The 18,862-nt window shown below is 48.3% G+C and overlaps 1 protein-coding gene across 3 annotated transcripts; it reads right to left on the reverse strand.

Moving 5' to 3' along the window:
• Positions 1-1,379: 1,379 nt before the first annotated feature.
• CCDC25 (coiled-coil domain containing 25) lies at positions 1,380-17,274 on the reverse strand. Of its 3 annotated transcripts, XM_074991510.1 has the most exons (10): positions 17,141-17,274; positions 13,956-14,003; positions 13,002-13,041; positions 10,780-10,831; positions 9,748-9,823; positions 9,067-9,170; positions 7,344-7,546; positions 4,471-4,516; positions 2,867-2,948; positions 1,380-2,280 (listed from the first exon to the last, which is right to left on the reverse strand). In XM_074991510.1, the coding sequence occupies exons 1-9, from the start codon at positions 17,163-17,165 to the stop codon at positions 2,907-2,909; spliced, it is 636 nt and encodes a 211-aa protein (XP_074847611.1). In that variant the 5' UTR covers positions 17,166-17,274; the 3' UTR covers positions 1,380-2,280; positions 2,867-2,906. The 3 variants fall into 3 exon arrangements, 2 of the variants coding, with proteins under 2 accessions (XP_074847611.1, XP_074847612.1); XM_074991511.1 differs by lacking the exon at positions 2,867-2,948; XR_012645158.1 differs by lacking the exons at positions 1,380-2,280; positions 2,867-2,948; positions 4,471-4,516 and adding an exon at positions 8,207-8,342 and having other exon boundaries at positions 7,425-7,546.
• Between the last annotated feature and the right edge of the window lie 1,588 nt (positions 17,275-18,862).

An 18,862-nucleotide genomic window follows, 5' to 3' on the forward strand; every position in this document is an offset into this window, starting at 1 on the left:
ACTTAACCAATGTCACAAATGGAGTCTGTAGCAGAGCTGCAAACTGAACCTGTCCCCCTTACATTCATGGCTCATGCCCCAACCACCAGACCCTCCTTCCAGCTGGGCACTTAGCGCTCACGTAGCTGCAACCTTAAAAGCAAAGAAGGCATGCTTCCTCTTTCATCGTAGCAGGCCCTCGGCGTGGCTAGCACTCATCCCCAGACTGAGCTGAGGCACCCAGGCAGGGAGCCCTGCTGCTGGATTGGCTGACCCCGCCAGCCCACATCAGAAACATCGTGGCTCTCTCGGTTTCCTTGCCTTCATGCCACATTTACAGTCATATTGAAAGTTCACATTACTATGTAAAAAGTCACTGAAGCCAGCTTGGCCTGTGTGCTACGCAAGTGGCAGGAAGGTTTCCGAAGACCTCACGAGGTCACAGGGGCAGGGCCGCAAGATTCCACATCCCTGTTTCAAATGGATAGATAACTACACAGCAACCAGGGCTCCCTGGAAGCTGAACTCTTGGGCGGCTACCCAGGAGAGATTCAGGTGCCACCCAGCTGATTAGCAGAGCACTCAGCCAGCAGCGGGCACGTCTCTTGGTGGTGCACATCACAAATGCTTCGATGCACATAAAATTTATTCTGCATGTGGATAAAAAAACTAGGGCGGACGTTGACAGCAACTGGACACAATCCAACAGCCACGCAGCCCGAGCTGGAGTTGGCTGGTATGTGCGGGTGTTTCACTGCATCGCAGACATGCTCAAAGCTCCAGGAATGCAGCGGGATGGGAGCCTGACCCGGCAGCAACCGGAAGGCTGGGAACATCCTCAGCCAGCCACTCTTTCCAAGGGTTCTGTTAGACTCCAGCCAGTTTCCTAAGTAGGACAAATTTGCCGTGACAAAACAATCATCCCAATGGGAATTAACCTCCCCTGTGGACAACTCAGGGATTGGGGTAAGCCACGAAGCCCCACTTCCAATGCCCACAACAGGCCCCTCTGGGCCAGGGCCGAAGCACATTAGGGAGGCTGCCGGGGAAGCCCGCTGCTGTGCTCAAGCTGCGCCTCCCCTGTGGCGAGGGCTTCCACTGGCCGAGCGGCCCAGCCTAGCTCCTTTCTGAAGCCACTAAAGCCCCCCCGCCGACTCAAAACCCCAAAATAAATGCAAACTGGGATTCCAAGACCAGCCCCTTCCCGCTGCGTTCCCAGCCCCAGGCCACAATGGCTATAAGAGCACTCCCGTAACGGAAAGCAGCAGCGGTGCTGTGCATCCAGCATGGGACAGCAGCTAGCCCAAACGGCTAGAGCCAACCATTCGCCCCCCTCACGCTCCCTCCCCAGCTACAGTCACAATTCAAGTCCCCACAACACTGAACACCCAACAGCAACATGCCTTACAGCAGTAGGCTTTTAATGCTAACATATGTACACGTGGCGAGAGTTACCATGATCACTCTGAATGAACTATTATCCACAAAGCAAATTCTTTAGTCAAGCGTCCCAGGCTTTTCAAACACCTTATTGGCAAGCGTAAACCCTTAGAACAAACGGCTCTTGAGTGAACCAAATACAATTTATGACTATCCTCACCTACGTTACAGATATACAGCCTCAGACCCCACTCTGCAGCATGCATCGCTCCATCGGTCAGGCTGCAATGCAGGCCAGGACTTGTCTCCTTAGGCACCAGCTCCTTATTAAAATGAGGGCAGCCACAATTTGCTATATTTACAAGATGGGTGGAGCGCTCTGGCTCCAGGCGGATTTGCAATATGACCATCAGCTGGGCCAAGCACAGACTCCCCCGGTTTACCAGAATCCCCTGGCTTTGATGAGCATATGGATCCCATCAACAAGAAGCACTCACAGCAGAAGAAGAGTCCTCAGGCTGGCGATTCTGATTTCAGGTCTGAATTTATACCAGGAAAACATTACCGTAACGGCAACATTTCTTGAAGAGGCAACTGACGATTTGTCAAGGCAGTACAATGCTCCCGCAGTTCAGATGAAAAGTCCCTCCCTCATAAAATAAATATACCAGGTCCTTGTAGAACCAGAATTTATTACTGCCCCCTCTCCCCCCATTAAGATACTGTCTTTAGGAGATCCATGGTAGAGGTCTGGTCAGATATTGCCAGTGAAGATTCAAACGGGTTCAAACACACTGGAGTCAGCATTTGGGTTTTTTGGCATCTTCTTGATCGTGAAAAATTAACACGTGGCAGTCCATGTCAGGAAGCAGGAAGGACAGCGCACCAAGGTCACATGAAGTCATCTGAGTCATTGCCATCCTGCGGGGCAGGGAGAGAATGGAATTGAGATACCGTCTTACAACGAAAGGTTCAACACTGCTGATACAGCATAGCTCAGAACCGTCTCATTTCCAGACCACTACACCTTTCAGATGGAAGCAAGGAGCCTTTTAGAAATCTTCAGAGTCTGCAGACCCCCAGGCTGGAAGACACCGGTGTGGGCTCGCAGCCTCTCCCATCGTTTAAGGAAGTGGCTGAGGTTCTTCTGGTTTCCATACCAAAGCCCTAAGGTCAGCCAAGGCTTATTCAAAAGGCTCATGATGAGAATGCTGATGCTAACAAATCCCCACCTTAGACTGCTGCATGTTGTTGCTAACATCTCACACGTGGGACATAAGAATCCTCTGGTTCACCCAACGCGTGCACCCCAGACCTAGGACCCAGCCAGGCAAGTGTATGGATACAGGTGAAGTAAAATCTGCACTGCTTGCTAGCTCCCAGTAAATGGGCTCTGCCCATTCCCAATACAGCAGGTCATGTTTTACATATAACCCTGGGAAGCAGAGGATGGGTAATTAGGCTTTGATAATCCATGGAATTGGTTACTTTTGTCACCTTTACTTACGCCATTTGACGCAGGCCATGAAGTAGAGATCAGTCCCTCATCAGCACTCCTGCACAACAGCCCTTGGTGACTGCACCTTGATCTGAGCCCAGCAGAGAAACACCAGTCTGACAATGGGGCTCAGGCACAGAGAGGGGGACAATTTCATTTCCTCACATGGCATGTCACTACCCAGATCCAGATCCTGCACATGCAGAGCAGGGAGTGCTGCTACAGAAACCAAGAGGATCTTTTCACCCTACAATGCTCACTTGTGATCTGGAAGCCAGCCAGAAGAAACAAAAACGTACCCTCTGCACCTCTCGTCTGGCACCCTCAGGACCTGACCGATGCTGGAAGAGAGAATTTGCTGGACCACAGGAGGTCAACAACATTTAGCACGTTGCCAACCTGTCCACTGCTGACTGGGCTCTTAGAAGACACGTGGGGTGAATTACAGCTAACCAACAGCACAGAACACCAAGAACCAGGTCTGGCAGCTGGAAACAAACTTTAGGGGACATGAAATTTGACCACACACATGATAAGTGGTCGTCCAGCTAACTGAAATCATGCTGGGTTACGGATGTTGCCGGACCAGAAGGGCTCAGTGTATGCATGAAAACCATAAACCTATCTCAGGCAGTTGCTGAGCCTCTGGCGACACGAGGGGTGAATAGGTTTTCAAGTAAGATTTGTGTGAGCTCTTTGTTGCATCAGTGATGTCTCGGCAAACAGAGCAAGGGTGCATAGGGTCAGGGAAGTATACCAGGCACAATGCAAAGGATGCAAGAAAAGTAGTATGCACCAGGGAAATGCCACCTTCCTTCGTCAGCGCAGGTCCTTGTGTCACCCAACTCCCATTCCCCTCTCGGCAGTCAATTTCCATAGACTTCCTATGCTTATCTCAGAGCTCATTCTCTGCTGCAGCTGTCAGCTCTCTGCTTCCCAACACACGGCTCCTGTCACCAGACACACCCTTCTTTCCTCCTTCAAATTCACCTCGTCAAGCAACCTCAGCTGCCTGCCAACAGGGTCCAGGCCCTTCCTCTCCTGATCTGGTATCACGGCCCTTGGATTGCCTATGCCTCAGGGCAAGAGAGACACTTAGTTTAAGGGCTAAGTACACCTGTAGTCACAGAGTAATGCAAAAATAGGTGGCTTCCCTCAGCACCATGATCAACCAGATACTGGACTAAGTACACAAAAAGACAATGTCACGTAGAAGTCTTTCATTTAGTGACTGTCCTGCCACAGAACTTGACAATCCTTCTCCCACAGAACCCCTCTGAGGCTACTCCTCACACAGAACTTTTCATCCCTACGAAGGGAATTCAGAGCATCAGAGTGGGAGACTGGAAATAAAAGGGGTGGGGGTGTCCTTGGCCCATTTAACATCTCAGGAGGGTGTTACAGGAAGACTACTTTTGCCTGTATCACACAGCTCCCCTTCCCTTGGGATTTTGTTCTGCAACTCCTATGGTAAGAGGGGGACAGCATGTGGAACAATCCACACTGTGCGACAACTAGGTGGAAACTTTTCACATCCATACCCTGTTAACCTATGCTGTTTCCTATCCAGGCTTCTGGAAACAACGTTTTCACAGGTGCCAGTCTGAACATACCTGGTTGGAGGACATATTCTCAGACTTCATCAGTGAAGAGTAGCTCCTGCAAGGGAAGAGAAATTATGGAGTCAGAGGCATTTTTAAACATACACTGTGAAACAGCATTGAGTGCCAAGAAAAATAGTTCTCCTGTTCTTCAGGGGCAAATCAAACTTCAGATCCCAACAACCTTCCACAGAACACACTCCGTCTCTAACTGAAGAGTGCATGTACTATGCAGAACCAGACAGGGTGGCACAAAACACATTTAAGTCGTAGACAGAGGTCACTAAGAAGTGGCATTTCTTAAGCTTTGTGAAAATATGCTTATGATATGAATATGATAACAAGATATGCTTTATACAAGATGGCTCATGTAAGAGGTCACTGGAAAGGTTATGGTTTACTGAATACGATTAACCCATCTGTACACATGTATCATTTTTGTAGATGAAGTTACAAATAGTGAGCTGCGCATCTGTATTCCCTAACTGCTGCTCTGGGTCACAAGCACTGCTGACGTGTCAGGGACTACTAAGGAGAAGTCAGACAGGCCTTGATGGCCCATCAGTCAGGACCACGGACTGTGAATTGGTTTGGCCTTCCTGGGGACGATCCGTACTGCTGCTGACTCACTGTGGAGTAGAGTCAGGTCACCTGGTCACATATACTACCAAACTCATTGGTCTGATGCACTGTTCCACAGGAGACCAGGGGAACAGAAATCAATCAAAGGTTTCCTGCCTTGTGCAAATTCTGTATAAGACTGGGCAGGAAAACAATGACTCTCTTCACCTCTGCCTCCACACCCCAAAGATACTGGAAAACACCTGGAAACAGAAGGATTGCAACTGAAAGGAGGGTGGGGGCCGTGTTCCTTCTGATTTTTTTCCCCATCCCTGGGCAGAATAAATTTTGTTATGTGCACCACCAGTAAAAACCCATGCTGCCAGCTGCGGGCGCTCTGTTAACCACCTGGGTGGACCATGAATCTCTCCCGCGTGGCCACCCAAGCACTCAGCTTATAGTAAATACTGAGGGATAGCCCTTGGACAAGCTGGATCCAGGTCAAGGGACACATGGCCCATGTTCCCTGTAAGCCGAGTGCCTGGGTAGCCACCCCGAAGAGACTAAATGCCATTCAGCTGATTAACAGAGTACCCACAGCCAGCTGCATGTGTTTCTACTGCTGGTGCCCAGCCACACATGCCTCAGTGGACATAAGATGTATTCCACACATGGACGTGAAAATTAGAACACTGTGCCTGACCTGTAAAGGACTCTACTGAAACAAAACCTAAGGTGAGAAATTACTATACGCAATTAGTTTTTAGTCACTCTAGTGTAGATTGCTTGTTTAGGATTATTTTCTTAGTAATCTGCTTTGTTCTGTTTGCTGTCTCTTTGATCACTTAAAAATTCACCCTTTCATGGTTGTTAAACTGATTTCTGGTTTACAGCACTACCCGGTTTGCGTAATTTCTAATGGTGCGGGGAGGCTGTGTATACCTTCCTTTGCTCCGAGGAAAGGAGATCCTCATGTAACTTTGGATTCTGTACAGCAAAGGGGATGAACATCTGGGTGCTGGAGTAAATACCTTAAAGTTGAATCCTCCCAGAGCTGATCTGTGTCTATACCAGCAGCTCAGCGTGGCCTGGCCTGTGGGTTTTGCTAGAAGAGGCTGGAGAGGTTGGCTCAGTAAGACCAGGTAAAAGGAGGCCCAGGCTGGCAGAGAAGGGAGGCTTAGTGGCTGAGATGATTTAGTTGGGGTTGATCCTGCTTGAAGCAGGGGGCTGGACTCTATGATTAGTGGAGTCGAAGCACCTCAGGTGACATCCTAGAGGTCCCGACCTGTCAGTCACCACAGACCTTCCATAAGGAGCCAGTGCAGGGGGTTTTCTACAACATTCATTCTCCACAGCTGAGTCCAGAAACACCATCACCAAAGTATCTAGTAAGGGCCTATAAAGCCCTCTTTGCACAGGATTACTGCAGAAATGGCTTGTGGATGGCCAAGGGCAGCTCAAGGGCAAGTCAATACAGAAAGATGTTGGGAGCTGAAATCCAAGGTCCCCACTGGCCCTTCCTCTTGCCTTCAGCCGAACTGGGACTCAGCTGCCTCCGTCTTGGGGCTCCTTTGAGCTACTGAGGGCTCCAACAGTTGCTATGTGGGTCTAGGGTCCATGAATTCCACCCTCACAACCACGTAAAGCACACGACTTATTTATTGTGACCTTTTGTACGTACAAAGCAGTCACGGGGTACCTTCTGCTTATGCGTCCAAGTCTGATACAGTCAGAGGGTTGATATATCTCTTCCCTCAAGGACCAAACCCACCCAAATACTCGTGTATGTCTGCCATCAGATCAGAAGAGCAACATGTGCAGCTACTCATCTTGGTGCAGCTACAGGAATGCAGAATGCCTTTCTTTCACGTGCCCCAGGACTGTTTTGTGTTTTTAAAAATCACTATTTGTGAAGAGCTCTGAAGCTTGACAACCAGGCTTTGATTTCAACTGGAGCAACTCGGTACTTTATAGATATCGTGGGGTATTATATCCATTTCACAGAGCTCAGTGAGTTGTCCTAGTTCTTCTAGGAAGTTGGTGGCACACGTGGGAAAAGCACCCAAGAAACCTCACTCCCAGCTCTATGAACTACTCCTTACTGCTGTTTATATTAAGTGGATTGGATGACTAAGTCTAATTCTCAAGACGAAGGAAAAGGCACGGTTATCAGGCACAACAAATACTGTTCTTAAGACAGTGCCAGTCTAAGAGATAACAGAGTATGACTGACCCAACCTCAGATAATTCCAGTCATTGAGGTCTCAACTCCCATCATGCATAGGAAATGCTCCTAGTGAGAGCGAGTCACCTGAGCCACTCACCTGAGTTCTTCCATTTCTTTCTTTTTCTTCATCTCCTCCTTTTCCTTCCGTTTCATCTCTTGGATCTGGGCTTTTTTCTCACTCCTCTCTTCTCTGTCCCGAGCTTCCTTCTCAGCAGCCAAGTCGGGGAACCGCTCCACTTTAGTCTTCTCTAGCCTGTTCAGTATCTCGTTCACCTTCTTTTCCACTGTCACCGTCCTCACCTTTGGGATGGAAAGAACTATAACCCTTATCCAAAGTGCTTCCACCTTGAGTTTCACTGAGACACACACTCCATAGGGAGGTGACTACAAACAAAGAGCAGCATTTTCAGCTTTACATGTAGTTTCTGAATCTCATTTAAACAGCTAGAAAGTCCTGGTGCTCTTCAATGGCCTGTGTGTAGAGTGCAATCCCTGATACAAACTGTCATTGCTAATTGGTGTTCTTGGCTACAGTCTCGGCAGTGTGTCTCATGATTGGCTGGATGATGGAGAATGAGCATCCACCCACCCCTGAAGCCAGTTTCCATGGACCAGGACTGAGCATGTTGAGAAGAGAAGCTCACACTGCTTTATATACTGTAACCCTTCTGTACACTGCTGTCTTCAAGCACTGCACTGACCAGTAGTTATATGTATTTTAACAAGCCCTTTGCACTCCTACTGCACCTGCCAACTAAGGATCTCAAAGAAACTCACAAACAAGTCTTAACACGCCAAGGAAGACGCAATCCCCGTTCTCAAGACTGGAAATCTTAAGCACCAATGTGGCTTGAGTCAAACCCCACTGAAGTCCAGGCAAGTCCACTGACATGAAAGGTCTCTGAATTAGGGCTCCTGACAGATTAAACATCTCCTCCAAAATCACACAGGAAAACTGACCAGCATCTGATGAAGGGAGTCTGTGCTCACGAAACCTCATGCTCAAAACTCTTCTGTTAGTCTATAAGGTGCCACAGGACCCTTCCTTGCTGTTACAGATCCAGACTAACACGGCTACCCCTCCGATACAGGAAAACTGTGGAAGAGCCAGAAGAGAACTCAGATCCAAGACCTGGAACTTAACTGCACAATGGTCTTTTCTTCTATCCCCGACAATCCAGATCTTTTTAAATACATAACTAGTGCTCTCATGACTAGTGCTCTACAATTTCATGACCGAGTGCTCACCTGAATGCAGAGAGAACACACCCCCCTCTGAGCACCAGGCTGACTGCTGGCAATTTTGAACTAGATTCATGCATAAGTCTGGAAGGTCCTTCAATGTTGACAAGAACGAAAATACACGAAACAGGATCTGATGATTTGCTTTTCACGACCTCCCACTTCCAAATGCAAAGCACTGCCCTTTACAATGTTACCACCAGATCTGTGTGACTTCAAAGTTACTGAAAACAATAATCCAAGAGTAGGTAGAAATTCAAGCGGAAAATGTGTACCTGACACCTTGCTATTATATATTGCCCTTAACCAACTACTCAACTCTGCAGTCTTGTTGTAACCTGGGCCTTCCGTGTGCTGCATTAGTTTTACTTTACTATATTCCAATACCCAAGTGGAAACTTAGTTCAGCCCACTAAAAAACAGCTGGGATTTTTCCCATGCCCTGGACCCCAGAAGCTTCCCCTGCTTTAGGGCCCTGGTGTATGACAGCATGCTCAGCTATTAATGCAGCAGCATTATGAAGAAGGAAGTATTACAGTCAGCTGATGGTTCCTTGCAGCTGCATAACAAACACTTACATCTTTTTGTCTGTGAAACCCTATTTGTCCCACATCCATGTCAGCCGTTTTCTTTAGGTTGGTCCATGGTGTGTACACCACGTTGATGTTGTTCATTTTACAACCTACAGAGCATTAGAAAGAGAAAGGAGAGTTCCTGTATCAAAAGATCAGAAGTGGGAAACATTCTATTCTCCAACCCCCACCCTGAACCTCCTGACAAGCTGTCTCCCGTAATCGTTCAGAGTAACGCTGTGTCAGACAGCTTCTGGTCAGTAACATTTGTAAGGTTTTGTCTTCTTCCTCCTGTCTGAAGTAACAGCATTGCAATACTGTGTTCTCTGGCAGCAAGGGCCAAAGCAGTGTTCATGAACTCCAGATGAACTCTGGCTTTGTCAGAAGTAAAAATAGGGCCTCAAGAGGGTATTAGAGGGAAAACGACAAGACCTCCTTTGGCTCCCAATGATTCAGAGGCAGCGAGGAACCAGGGCATTAAAGTTTCCATATAAAAATAGCAGCAGCACCAGCTGTTGCAGGTGATATCTGTTTCTTCTGAAAACAGCAAGCTATGAAGGGTACTTACACTTAACATTATTCTAATGGCAAAAACAAGAATTTTCAGTAATCTGGGATGGAACAGATCCCTCCCCATCAGCCCTTAGTTGCCATTGTAAACTTGCCAATTTAAATAGTAAATGTTACCCTGAATGCTATTGGCCTTCACTAGATGGGCGCAGTCTATCAAGACTTCTTTGGGAATATCATCCACTGTCTGCCCCTAAAACAGATCAACGAGACATGAGTTGTGCCATTTGAGGGGGCAACGTGGGACTTCTGAACACACCGGCAGTGCACTTGGAACATGCTATGCAAACACAAGTATTACCCCTGCACTACACCCACAGCTTTCTAACCATACATTTCTATTGTACTCACCACCCAAGGATTTCACCCCTCTTTACAAACAGGCATTAGCTCCACTTTACTGAAAGGGGAATGAGGCAAGCACATAAGAACAGCCACACTAGGTCAGAACCAAGGTCCACCTAAACCCAGTTCCCTGTCTTCTGACAGCGGCCAATGCCAGGTGCCTCAGAGGGAATGAACAGAACAGGGAATCATCATGTGATCCCTCCCATTACTCATTTCCAGCTTCTGACAGAGGCTATGGGCACCATTCCTATCCATCCTGGCTAATAGTCATTGCTGGACCTAACCATAATGAATTTATCTAGCTCTTTTTGAACCCTGTAAAAGTCCTGGTCTTCACAAACACCTCTGGCAAGGAGTTACAAACATCGAAACCTAGGGCTGGAAGAGACCTCAGGTCATCAAGTCCAACCTCCTGGCCAAAGAAGGACCAACCCCAACTACATCCTCCCAGTGAGGACTGCGAAAGATTGACTGACAGGTTAGAGATAGGAATCTCACAAACCTGTGGCAGAGTGTGGCGCTCTGCTCAGCTGATGGGACTTCCAGTTATGTCGTGTAACCTCTTGCCTGCTCTTCCTATGTTGCATACTAACAACTGCATAAGTTTCATTATGCATCTGCATCCTTGTAGAACCCTCATTAACATCTGTGGTGCTAGGTGTGAGCAGGTGGGTCTAGGCCTTCACAGCTCATTGCAAAAGGGGAACTGGAGACTGCAAGATCTGCAGAGCAGGTACCATGACTTGCTGTGCATATGGAGAATGCCTGGCATACTATATGCATCATCAGAACACAAATTACCTTGTGTAGACGAAGGTACACGTGTGCAGAGGAGAGCTTATCCACGTGAAACCTACAGAGTACAAAGGCACATTTAGCAGGTCACTAGATCTAAAATAAACTCTTCAGCGCAGATTGCCATAACACACTAGTAGTCCCATGAGTAAAAGCATTCAAATACAGCCTGAACATACACACCTGATGGCATGCAATGGAATTCCTATAGCTTTTATAGAAGTTTTAATCTTTGAGCAAACACTCACCTACCTTTGAAAGGACACTGAAATGTTAAAGGAAGCAGATCCAAAAACAAACTTGTGTTTCCTTTGAAATGTAACATGCGGACAACATTAACAGAAAGCTCTTCAGAATCAGACACTGCTATCTGCTGCCTCTAGTGATTCCTATGGCAATAGCATAGACGCCTACCCCTTCTAACTCTCTTAGTTAACTAATTATGGGAGAAAACCAAATAAATACATCACTACAGCCAAGTGTGTTATTTAAAGTGACGCTTCATGCTACAGAGACCTTAGGCTCTTCCTTCCTAGAGGGTATCTCCGCTGTAATAAATGCTTAAGCTGGCCCACATCAGCTGACTCAGGCTCTAGGAGGTTGGGCTCCAGGGTTATAAAAATGCAGTGCAGAGGTCTATGCTTAGGTGTTGGAACTGGCAGTATTTATGCTGCAATTTTATAGCCCTGCAGTCCAAGCCCCATGAGTGCAAGTCAGCTGACACAGGCCAGCCACAGATGTTTTACTGCAAAGAATACATGCTTTAAAGCCTTACATCCTTAATTTTCAGCGCAGGGGCAAGAAAAGCAGAGAGAACACACATGCCTCTTACACACTGGCCCCACCATTATACCACAATCCAATCCAATCCCCCCCGACCTCCCTGCAAGACCACCTGTAGAAATGAGGAGGGAGTACAATCTACATGGCCCACTCAGTTCTTAGCTTGTGTGCTGAAATGGCTAATAAAGAAAGCAGCAACCAAGAACGTATGTGGGAGCCTGTCTACTGAGATAAGTAGCCCATTCCATCTGTTATCTAACAGCCATACAAGAGCCCAGGCAAATCTGGCCACTATCAACAAGGAAAATGTGTTAAGGATTGAAACAGAGCAGTCAATGGCATATTTGCAGCTAAAAGTGAGTTGTCCTATCTGCCCTTCTCTGATGATTTTCTTTTTCATGATGAGGGATCCAAAACTATTTTACCCCCTGCACAAGGGACCAGGTAGGTCTGCTTACATCACGCACAGCTTTTGACCGTCATGATTCTGAGAGCTGTTCGAGCTCAACTCATAGAGCCAGAAGGACGGTAAGAGCTGAGACAAGACAGTGAATACTTCACTCCTACAGGCAGTACTTGAACACAGTAGACACGGTGGCATTGTGTATGTACGTGTACAAGGAGGAATCAGGCAAAGGGAATGGAGTAGAGAGTATATGTATCTGGGGTTCTGTTCCCAGAGAGACCTGGGTTCTGTTCCCATCACTGTTGCTGATCTGCCATGTGCCTTGGGACAAGTCATTTCACCTCTGTGCCGGTCTACCCAGATACCCTTTACCTTGTCTGTTTAGGGTTCACCTACACAGCTATTTGTAAGTAACCCCTCATGTGAGTACACCTATTCCATGCGCACACAAGACAAATCACATTTATAAACTCTTTGTGACAGGGACAAACTCTTACTATTTGTGTGCAAGCACACAATGCAGTGCAACACAACCTCCGCTATAACAGGAGTGGCCAAACTTATTGACCTGCCAAGTCACATGTGACAATCTTCAGGAATTTGAGGGCTAAGGTGTGCCTGCTGGGACTCAGGGTTTCATCCCTGCTGCTGCTGAAGCCGCAAGTCCTAGCAGGTATGCCCCGGGGAGCTGAAAGCACTGAGACCCCCCCACTCCTTGTTGGGCAGAAGTCCCCTTTCCACTGGCCCACTGCAAGGCCGAGGTCCAAGGTGCCAACCCTGACCCTAGTCTGGTGGGTGAGGATCTACATGCCACACTTAACTGTTAAAGAGCTATACGAGGCTCGTGAGCCATAGTTTGGTCACCCAAGCCGTATGAACAGCCCTCCGTGACTTGGTTTAAACGAGTGAATATTCTGAACAGCAGAAGGACAGTTGCCAGAAGAACACTAACACTGCCTCTGGCTGAAGTTCACTACGAAGGGTAATTCACTTCATAGGCAAGAAGGACTTACACAGCATTTCTCAGCACAGTACCTACCAAATATCTTCAGGCCAGCCATATTTGATCAGATCTTCATCTGCAGGCATTGAAAAAAGAATACTGAGCAAATACAGTTACTTTCCCTAGCAATCAACCAAACTGCCCATTGAGACAGAGGCAGTGAGGGAAAAGGATTGCTAAAGTTCAGTTTCTAAACTCATTTTGACACAGCAACGGTTACTTTTTAAAAGCTACAGGGCCTTAAAAATCAAGAATGCTTGCACCATAGTACAGCACAGAGAACAAGAGAGTGATGGAACAGGATCTGAAACACACAGTACTCCTTGGCACTGAGGTGGTGGCCAAAACTCTGATGATTTCTAATTTCTGTCCCTTTTCCTCCATTCCAGTCTCAGTTTTTTTTATTTAGAGACATGGATGTTTGCATGAATACCCAGCGCTGGAGGTTTTCAAGAGGGCCACTCACAAGATAACAGCACCAACTCTCTTCAAATGAAGTGCTAATTTTGGTTTGATCTCAAGCACAGAATAGCAAGCAAGGACATGAAATAAAGCAGAACTGTACCCTGAAGCATGCTGGAAACTAACACAGCAACAGAAACCTATTTTATTTGAAGAACACTAATGTAAAATGGGGGAAACTGACCAATTATGGAGGTAACAATGAAACTAACTAAACCAAGTGCTGTCAAACCATGCTAGGCTTCTATCATTTTCTTCACCTTTCTATAGCCTGAAAAAAGCCCATAGTACCCATTGACTTAACATTAAGCCCTAAGACAGCTGCTCCTCTCATCAACCTCAGATAACGGCATAAAACAACGGTACAGACCACACAGGGAGCTAGCATATAGCATATTTTATAAAGCAGCTATCAAGAAAAATGCCTTAAAACAATGCAGTAAGATTACAGAGGCAAATTTTAAAAAAAGTGTTAAAAAAGCAAACCACAACCTGTCAAGTCTTGCCAAAGTATTTTCATGTACTTACTTTCATATTTATCTTTTCCCATGTAAATGGTGTAAACGGAGGGAACGACTGAGGGACAGAAAGAGGACACAAATCAAAAGGAGTTTCAGACAACATTGTACACAGAGTTACTGACACACACATCATCTACTTCTCTCAACAGCTACTTCATCTCATTCCCTTCCTGGGACCAGGGCAAGATTGTGTCATTTTAAAAAGTCATAGAACAAACGACTACATTTCTACCACTTCCCTTGGAAGACTAGTCAGCTGTTTGACAGTCCTCAGGAGCATGATTTCACGAGGTCTGGGCTCTCTTCTGCCCAAAAGAATTAAAGCAAGGTGCAATCCTATCATCAGCGTAGAATTGGGAGTCAACAATTCCCAAGCTCTCCTCACATCTCCAGTGCTGACTCCCTTTAGGCATATACTTCGGGATGCCCTATTGGAGAGGCAAAAGGAAGGTCCTCTGGCTAACTATGCTATACTGACAGGTAGTCCCTATATGGGAACACAGGAGTCAACCTTAATAGCAAAAAGAGAGTTGTGCACTAGAATGGGTTACGGCAAAGGAAACACATGGTGGCCCCATCTACACAGGTACCTTCTGTCGACAGAGAAGCCTTGCCAGTACCCCTGTCGACAGAAAACATCTACACACAAAAGCAGACTGAAAAAGCAAGCAGCTCTGTCGACAGAGCAGCCAGACTGCCCTGCCCTCTCTCAGCAGAATGGCCAACTGGAAGCTCTGCAAACAGGGCTGCCCAGGGAACCAGAACCCCCTCTGTTGATAGAAGTGTCTACATGGGCTCTCTGTTGACAAAACACCATAGACAGAGGCATCATACCTGATTGGGAATAGGGATAACGCTAACTGACCAGCTGAGTTTTGCTGACAAACTCTCAACAGAACATTTTAATCGTGTAGATGCTCAGCCAGTTTTGCAGACAGAAATTGATGGTGTAGACCTAGCCAGTTAGTTTCCACGATTACTGAGGAAAAACCATATTTGAGAAGGAAGAAGGGCTGGCTGTGGCTACAAAAGAAAGCAGAAGGCTAGGAGGGTGAAAGGCAAGTGGGGCGTAAGGAGGTGGCACACAAGGAATATGACCCTCCAGCAACAGTTCTCAGGAATCTCCATTCAAGATACAACTAAAGCTCCATTTATGCACATTGGCAGGGTTAGGAAGTGGAAAAAGAGGTTAAGCCATTGTTCTTCAGACTGCAAAATGTTTTCAACAAGAGTGATCTTGCGGCTCTATCTTCAAAACAGTCAGTGCTTAACTGGGAAAGTACATCAGTAAAAAATAGCTACATGTCAGTATTGTATTAAGCAATCCCTATATATGTTCATTTATCAGCCTGCTGTGTTTGTTACATGCTTTGAAATCTTCCTAAAATGGGGTGGGCAAGCTATGGCCTGTGTGCTGCATCCAGCCAATCACAGCTGTTAACCCAGACCTTGCGCTTCACTGCCCTGCTCTGACCAGGGAGCCAGTCTGGGGACTTACTCTACTTCAGTGTGTCTGCCTGGGAGTGAGCCCTACAATTGCTGGTGGGTCGCCCCCAACCCCACCATACAATTTCCATATGCAGATGCAGCCCTCAAGCCAAAAAAAAAAAAGTGTGACCACTCTTAAGGGATGAATGATGCTATAGAAATTAAAAGCTATTTCTCTAGTTCAGAAAACATATATACATAGCAAGAAACAAAACCAGGTTATATTCAGATCAGTAAAAAGTCAATGGGTCAAAACCAAGAGAGGAAGAATGGAGACTCAATAATTAAAATGTTCCATCCCCAAAAGAAAATGAGAGGTAAAATGCAGAGTGAGGCTGTAAAGGCCTTAATTCCTGAATTTGGGGTTTTTGGAAGGCATATTAAAGCTGCCAACAAAGCTTAACACAAGCTAAGCATACACAGGCTGGTGTCCTGGCTCAGACTAGAAGTAGGGCACTTCTCTGTGATATTTTTCTCATTCTTCCACACTACACTAAAATTTGGATTTCACCTGGCCTTTTACGAATGGGTAATCCTGTACATAGGCTTGTGGAAAGCACTACTTTAAAAAGCAGTAAGTAGTAGGCACAACATATTACCCCTTGCCTCTACTCTTCATAGCACTTTGGCCTCAAAGACCCAGACCACTATTAATGCATGAACAGTACCTCTAGCACTAGCAAACATAGAAGTCCTTGAGCAAAGGGCCTCTTAGCTACAGCAACAATTTTAAACTTTTATTTAGGACTGCTAAGAATGTGTCTAATCTAGTAGCTATGACAGTAAAATCCACCCATCAGCACTAGGGCTTCCTAGTGTTGTTATTATCATCAGTGCTGAACAAGTGTTGACAACAGAACATTTCAGAAGTTTCCTTTTGATACATTTTTACAGGAAAAGGCAACATCGGCTCAGGCCCAAATATGGCAACAGGACCAAAGGTGCACAATGAAGGGAAAATGCACAGCAAATATTGGAAAAGCTAGACAGTGGAATGAAAGAGGCTGTCAAATTCTCTTAATGGGGTCAGGGAGGCAGCCCTACTGCCTTGATTATTACACTAGTACACCAGACCAGAGAATACTCCACGGAGAACACTCTTGGGCTGGGAGATGTGGGTGGCACCACCCCACGATGCTTGCACAGTTTGAGGCAGGGAACCTGAACGGAGTGGGATGGGGCAGAGATCATCACGGATTCCAAGGGAGACGGAAACCCCCCGAGCAGTAGGGGAGAGAGAAACATCTCCCTGCATACGTGAAGGGCTCCAGGGAAGGAGCAGCTGATACCTTTTGGCGGAAGAGGGGACAACCAGGGAAGCCCTCTGTGTGGGGGCGGGGGAGCAGGACGAACTAGGTGCTCCGCAGGGAGCGGAGAAACGGCAGCAGGTTGAAAGGGGCCGCCATACCCGGCCCCTGTGACGCAAGTGCGGGAGCTCAGGGAGCTGGGGGGGCAGCAGGGATCAGGGACCCCACAGGGGGACGGGCCCCAGTTGAAGTGGGGGGGGGGCCTGAGACTGAAGAGGTGGGGGGGGGGCCACGCAGCGTGTGAGGTCGAAGGGGGGCGGGGCCGAGACAGGACGGGCTGTGGAGAAGGCGCTGGGTCGGGGGAGGGGCGGGTGTGTAGGGCAGAGACGAGGCTGGCGGCCTCAGGGGAGACGGGGTTCGGGGGGGGGGGGGGCCGGGGCCGGGGCCGGGGACTCACCGCCGGAGGTGAAGTAGAACACCATGGCGGCGGCGGCGGCGGCTGAGTCCCGGCTCCCCGGCCAGCCCGCCCGGCTGCTCCCGCCACGACCGACGCTACTTCCGCCCCGACTTCCGGCCGGCCCCGCCGTCACGCACCGGAAACGCCCGCGCAGGCCGCCGGGATACGTCCTTCGGAGCCTGCGCAAAGCCGAGGGGCTCGGCGCTCTCCCGTGCGCGTGCGCCGCCGCTGAGCGCCGTCCGGGCGGGTGGGGGAGGTGAGAGTAGGGCTAGCTCTGCGCACGCGCAGTCGCGGCCCCTGGGCGGAACGGGTGCCGGGCGCGGGGGGTGACGCTGCGCGCCGCCTCGGCGCGTGGCTTGCAGGTGCCCGGCGCTGCGCATTCTCGGGGTGGCTGTTGCCCTGCCCCGGCGTCCCCGGGCCGCTGCACTGGTGCACGTGTGCCGAGTGGAGCTGGCCATTGCCCGAGGTCGGGGCTGTTATGAGCCGGTGGCAGCGCCTCCTGGGCGCTAGTATTGAGGGTGGTGCTAACTAAGCTGAAGGAGCATTGAAATAGCCGGACGGGGTCAGACCAAAGGTCCGTCCAGACCAGTGTCCTGTGTGCGGACAGCAACGAAGGGTCCTGTGGCACCTTATAGACTTACAGAAAAGTTTTGAGCATGAGCTTTCGTGAGCACAGACTCACTTCATCAGATGCTGGTCTTGGAAATCTGCAGGGCCAGGTATAAATAAGCCAGAGCAAGGGTGGGGATAACAAGGTTAGCTCAGTCAGCAAGGGTGAGGCTTGCTAGCAGTTACAGATCCAGACTAACACGGCTACCCCTCCGATACTGTTTGCGGACAGAGGTCCATGCCCGTGCCCCAGAGGGAGTCCAGTGATCGCTCCCCTGTTGCCCGTTCTCAGCAGCTAGGGACACCAGCCTTGCCTAGCTGGTTCATACCCATTGAGGGGCTTGTCCTTGGAGTTATCTCGCTCTTTTTCAAACCCCTTGAAAGTCCTGGTCTGCACAACCTCCCCTGGCAGGGAGTCGCGCAGGCCGACTGTGCGCTGTGTGAAGGAACACTTCCTTTTGTTCCTTTTAAACCTGCTGCCTGTTACTGTCCTTTGGTGACCCCTAGTTCTTGTGCTATGGCAGCGAGTAAATAACTTTGTCTATTCACTTTCTCTGCACCTGTCATGGTTTTATAGGCCTCAGTCAGAACCGCCCCCGCCCTTAGTCTCCTCTTTTCTCAGCTGACAAGTCCCAGTCTTTTTCATCTGTCCTCATATTGCAGCTGCTCCAAACCCCTCATCATTTTTGTTGCCCTTTTCTGAACTGTCTGAATAAAGGGGAGAGCCCATTGGCATTGTGTGATGTCACGCTAATGTTTTTGAGTTCTGGCGACTTAAGACCATAGCATCACTAGAGCAGACAGTCCAGTCAAAGGAACCCTCCCTGTTGGCATTCTCAGTCAAAAAGCTGAAGTGGAGCTAAAGAGCCCATTCCTGGCAAGAGCTTAAAGTCTGCACTCTGGAGTTCTCAGCTTTTCTGGGACCCCTGCGTAACATGTGATGGAAATTCCATGGCCTACTGGTGTCACAACTGTTTCTTGCATAGTTAGTAGATAAAAAGCCAGGGGGTGGCATTTGTGAAGAGGAAGCAGGGCACTTGCTTGGGGCCCCACAACATTAATTTGCCTGGTCTTTGGTTTCAGGCCCAGGACGCATGACTTAGGATTCAACTT

Source organism: Carettochelys insculpta, chromosome 3, assembly GCF_033958435.1.
Source record: "Carettochelys insculpta isolate YL-2023 chromosome 3, ASM3395843v1, whole genome shotgun sequence".
NCBI lineage: Eukaryota > Metazoa > Chordata > Testudines > Carettochelyidae > Carettochelys > Carettochelys insculpta.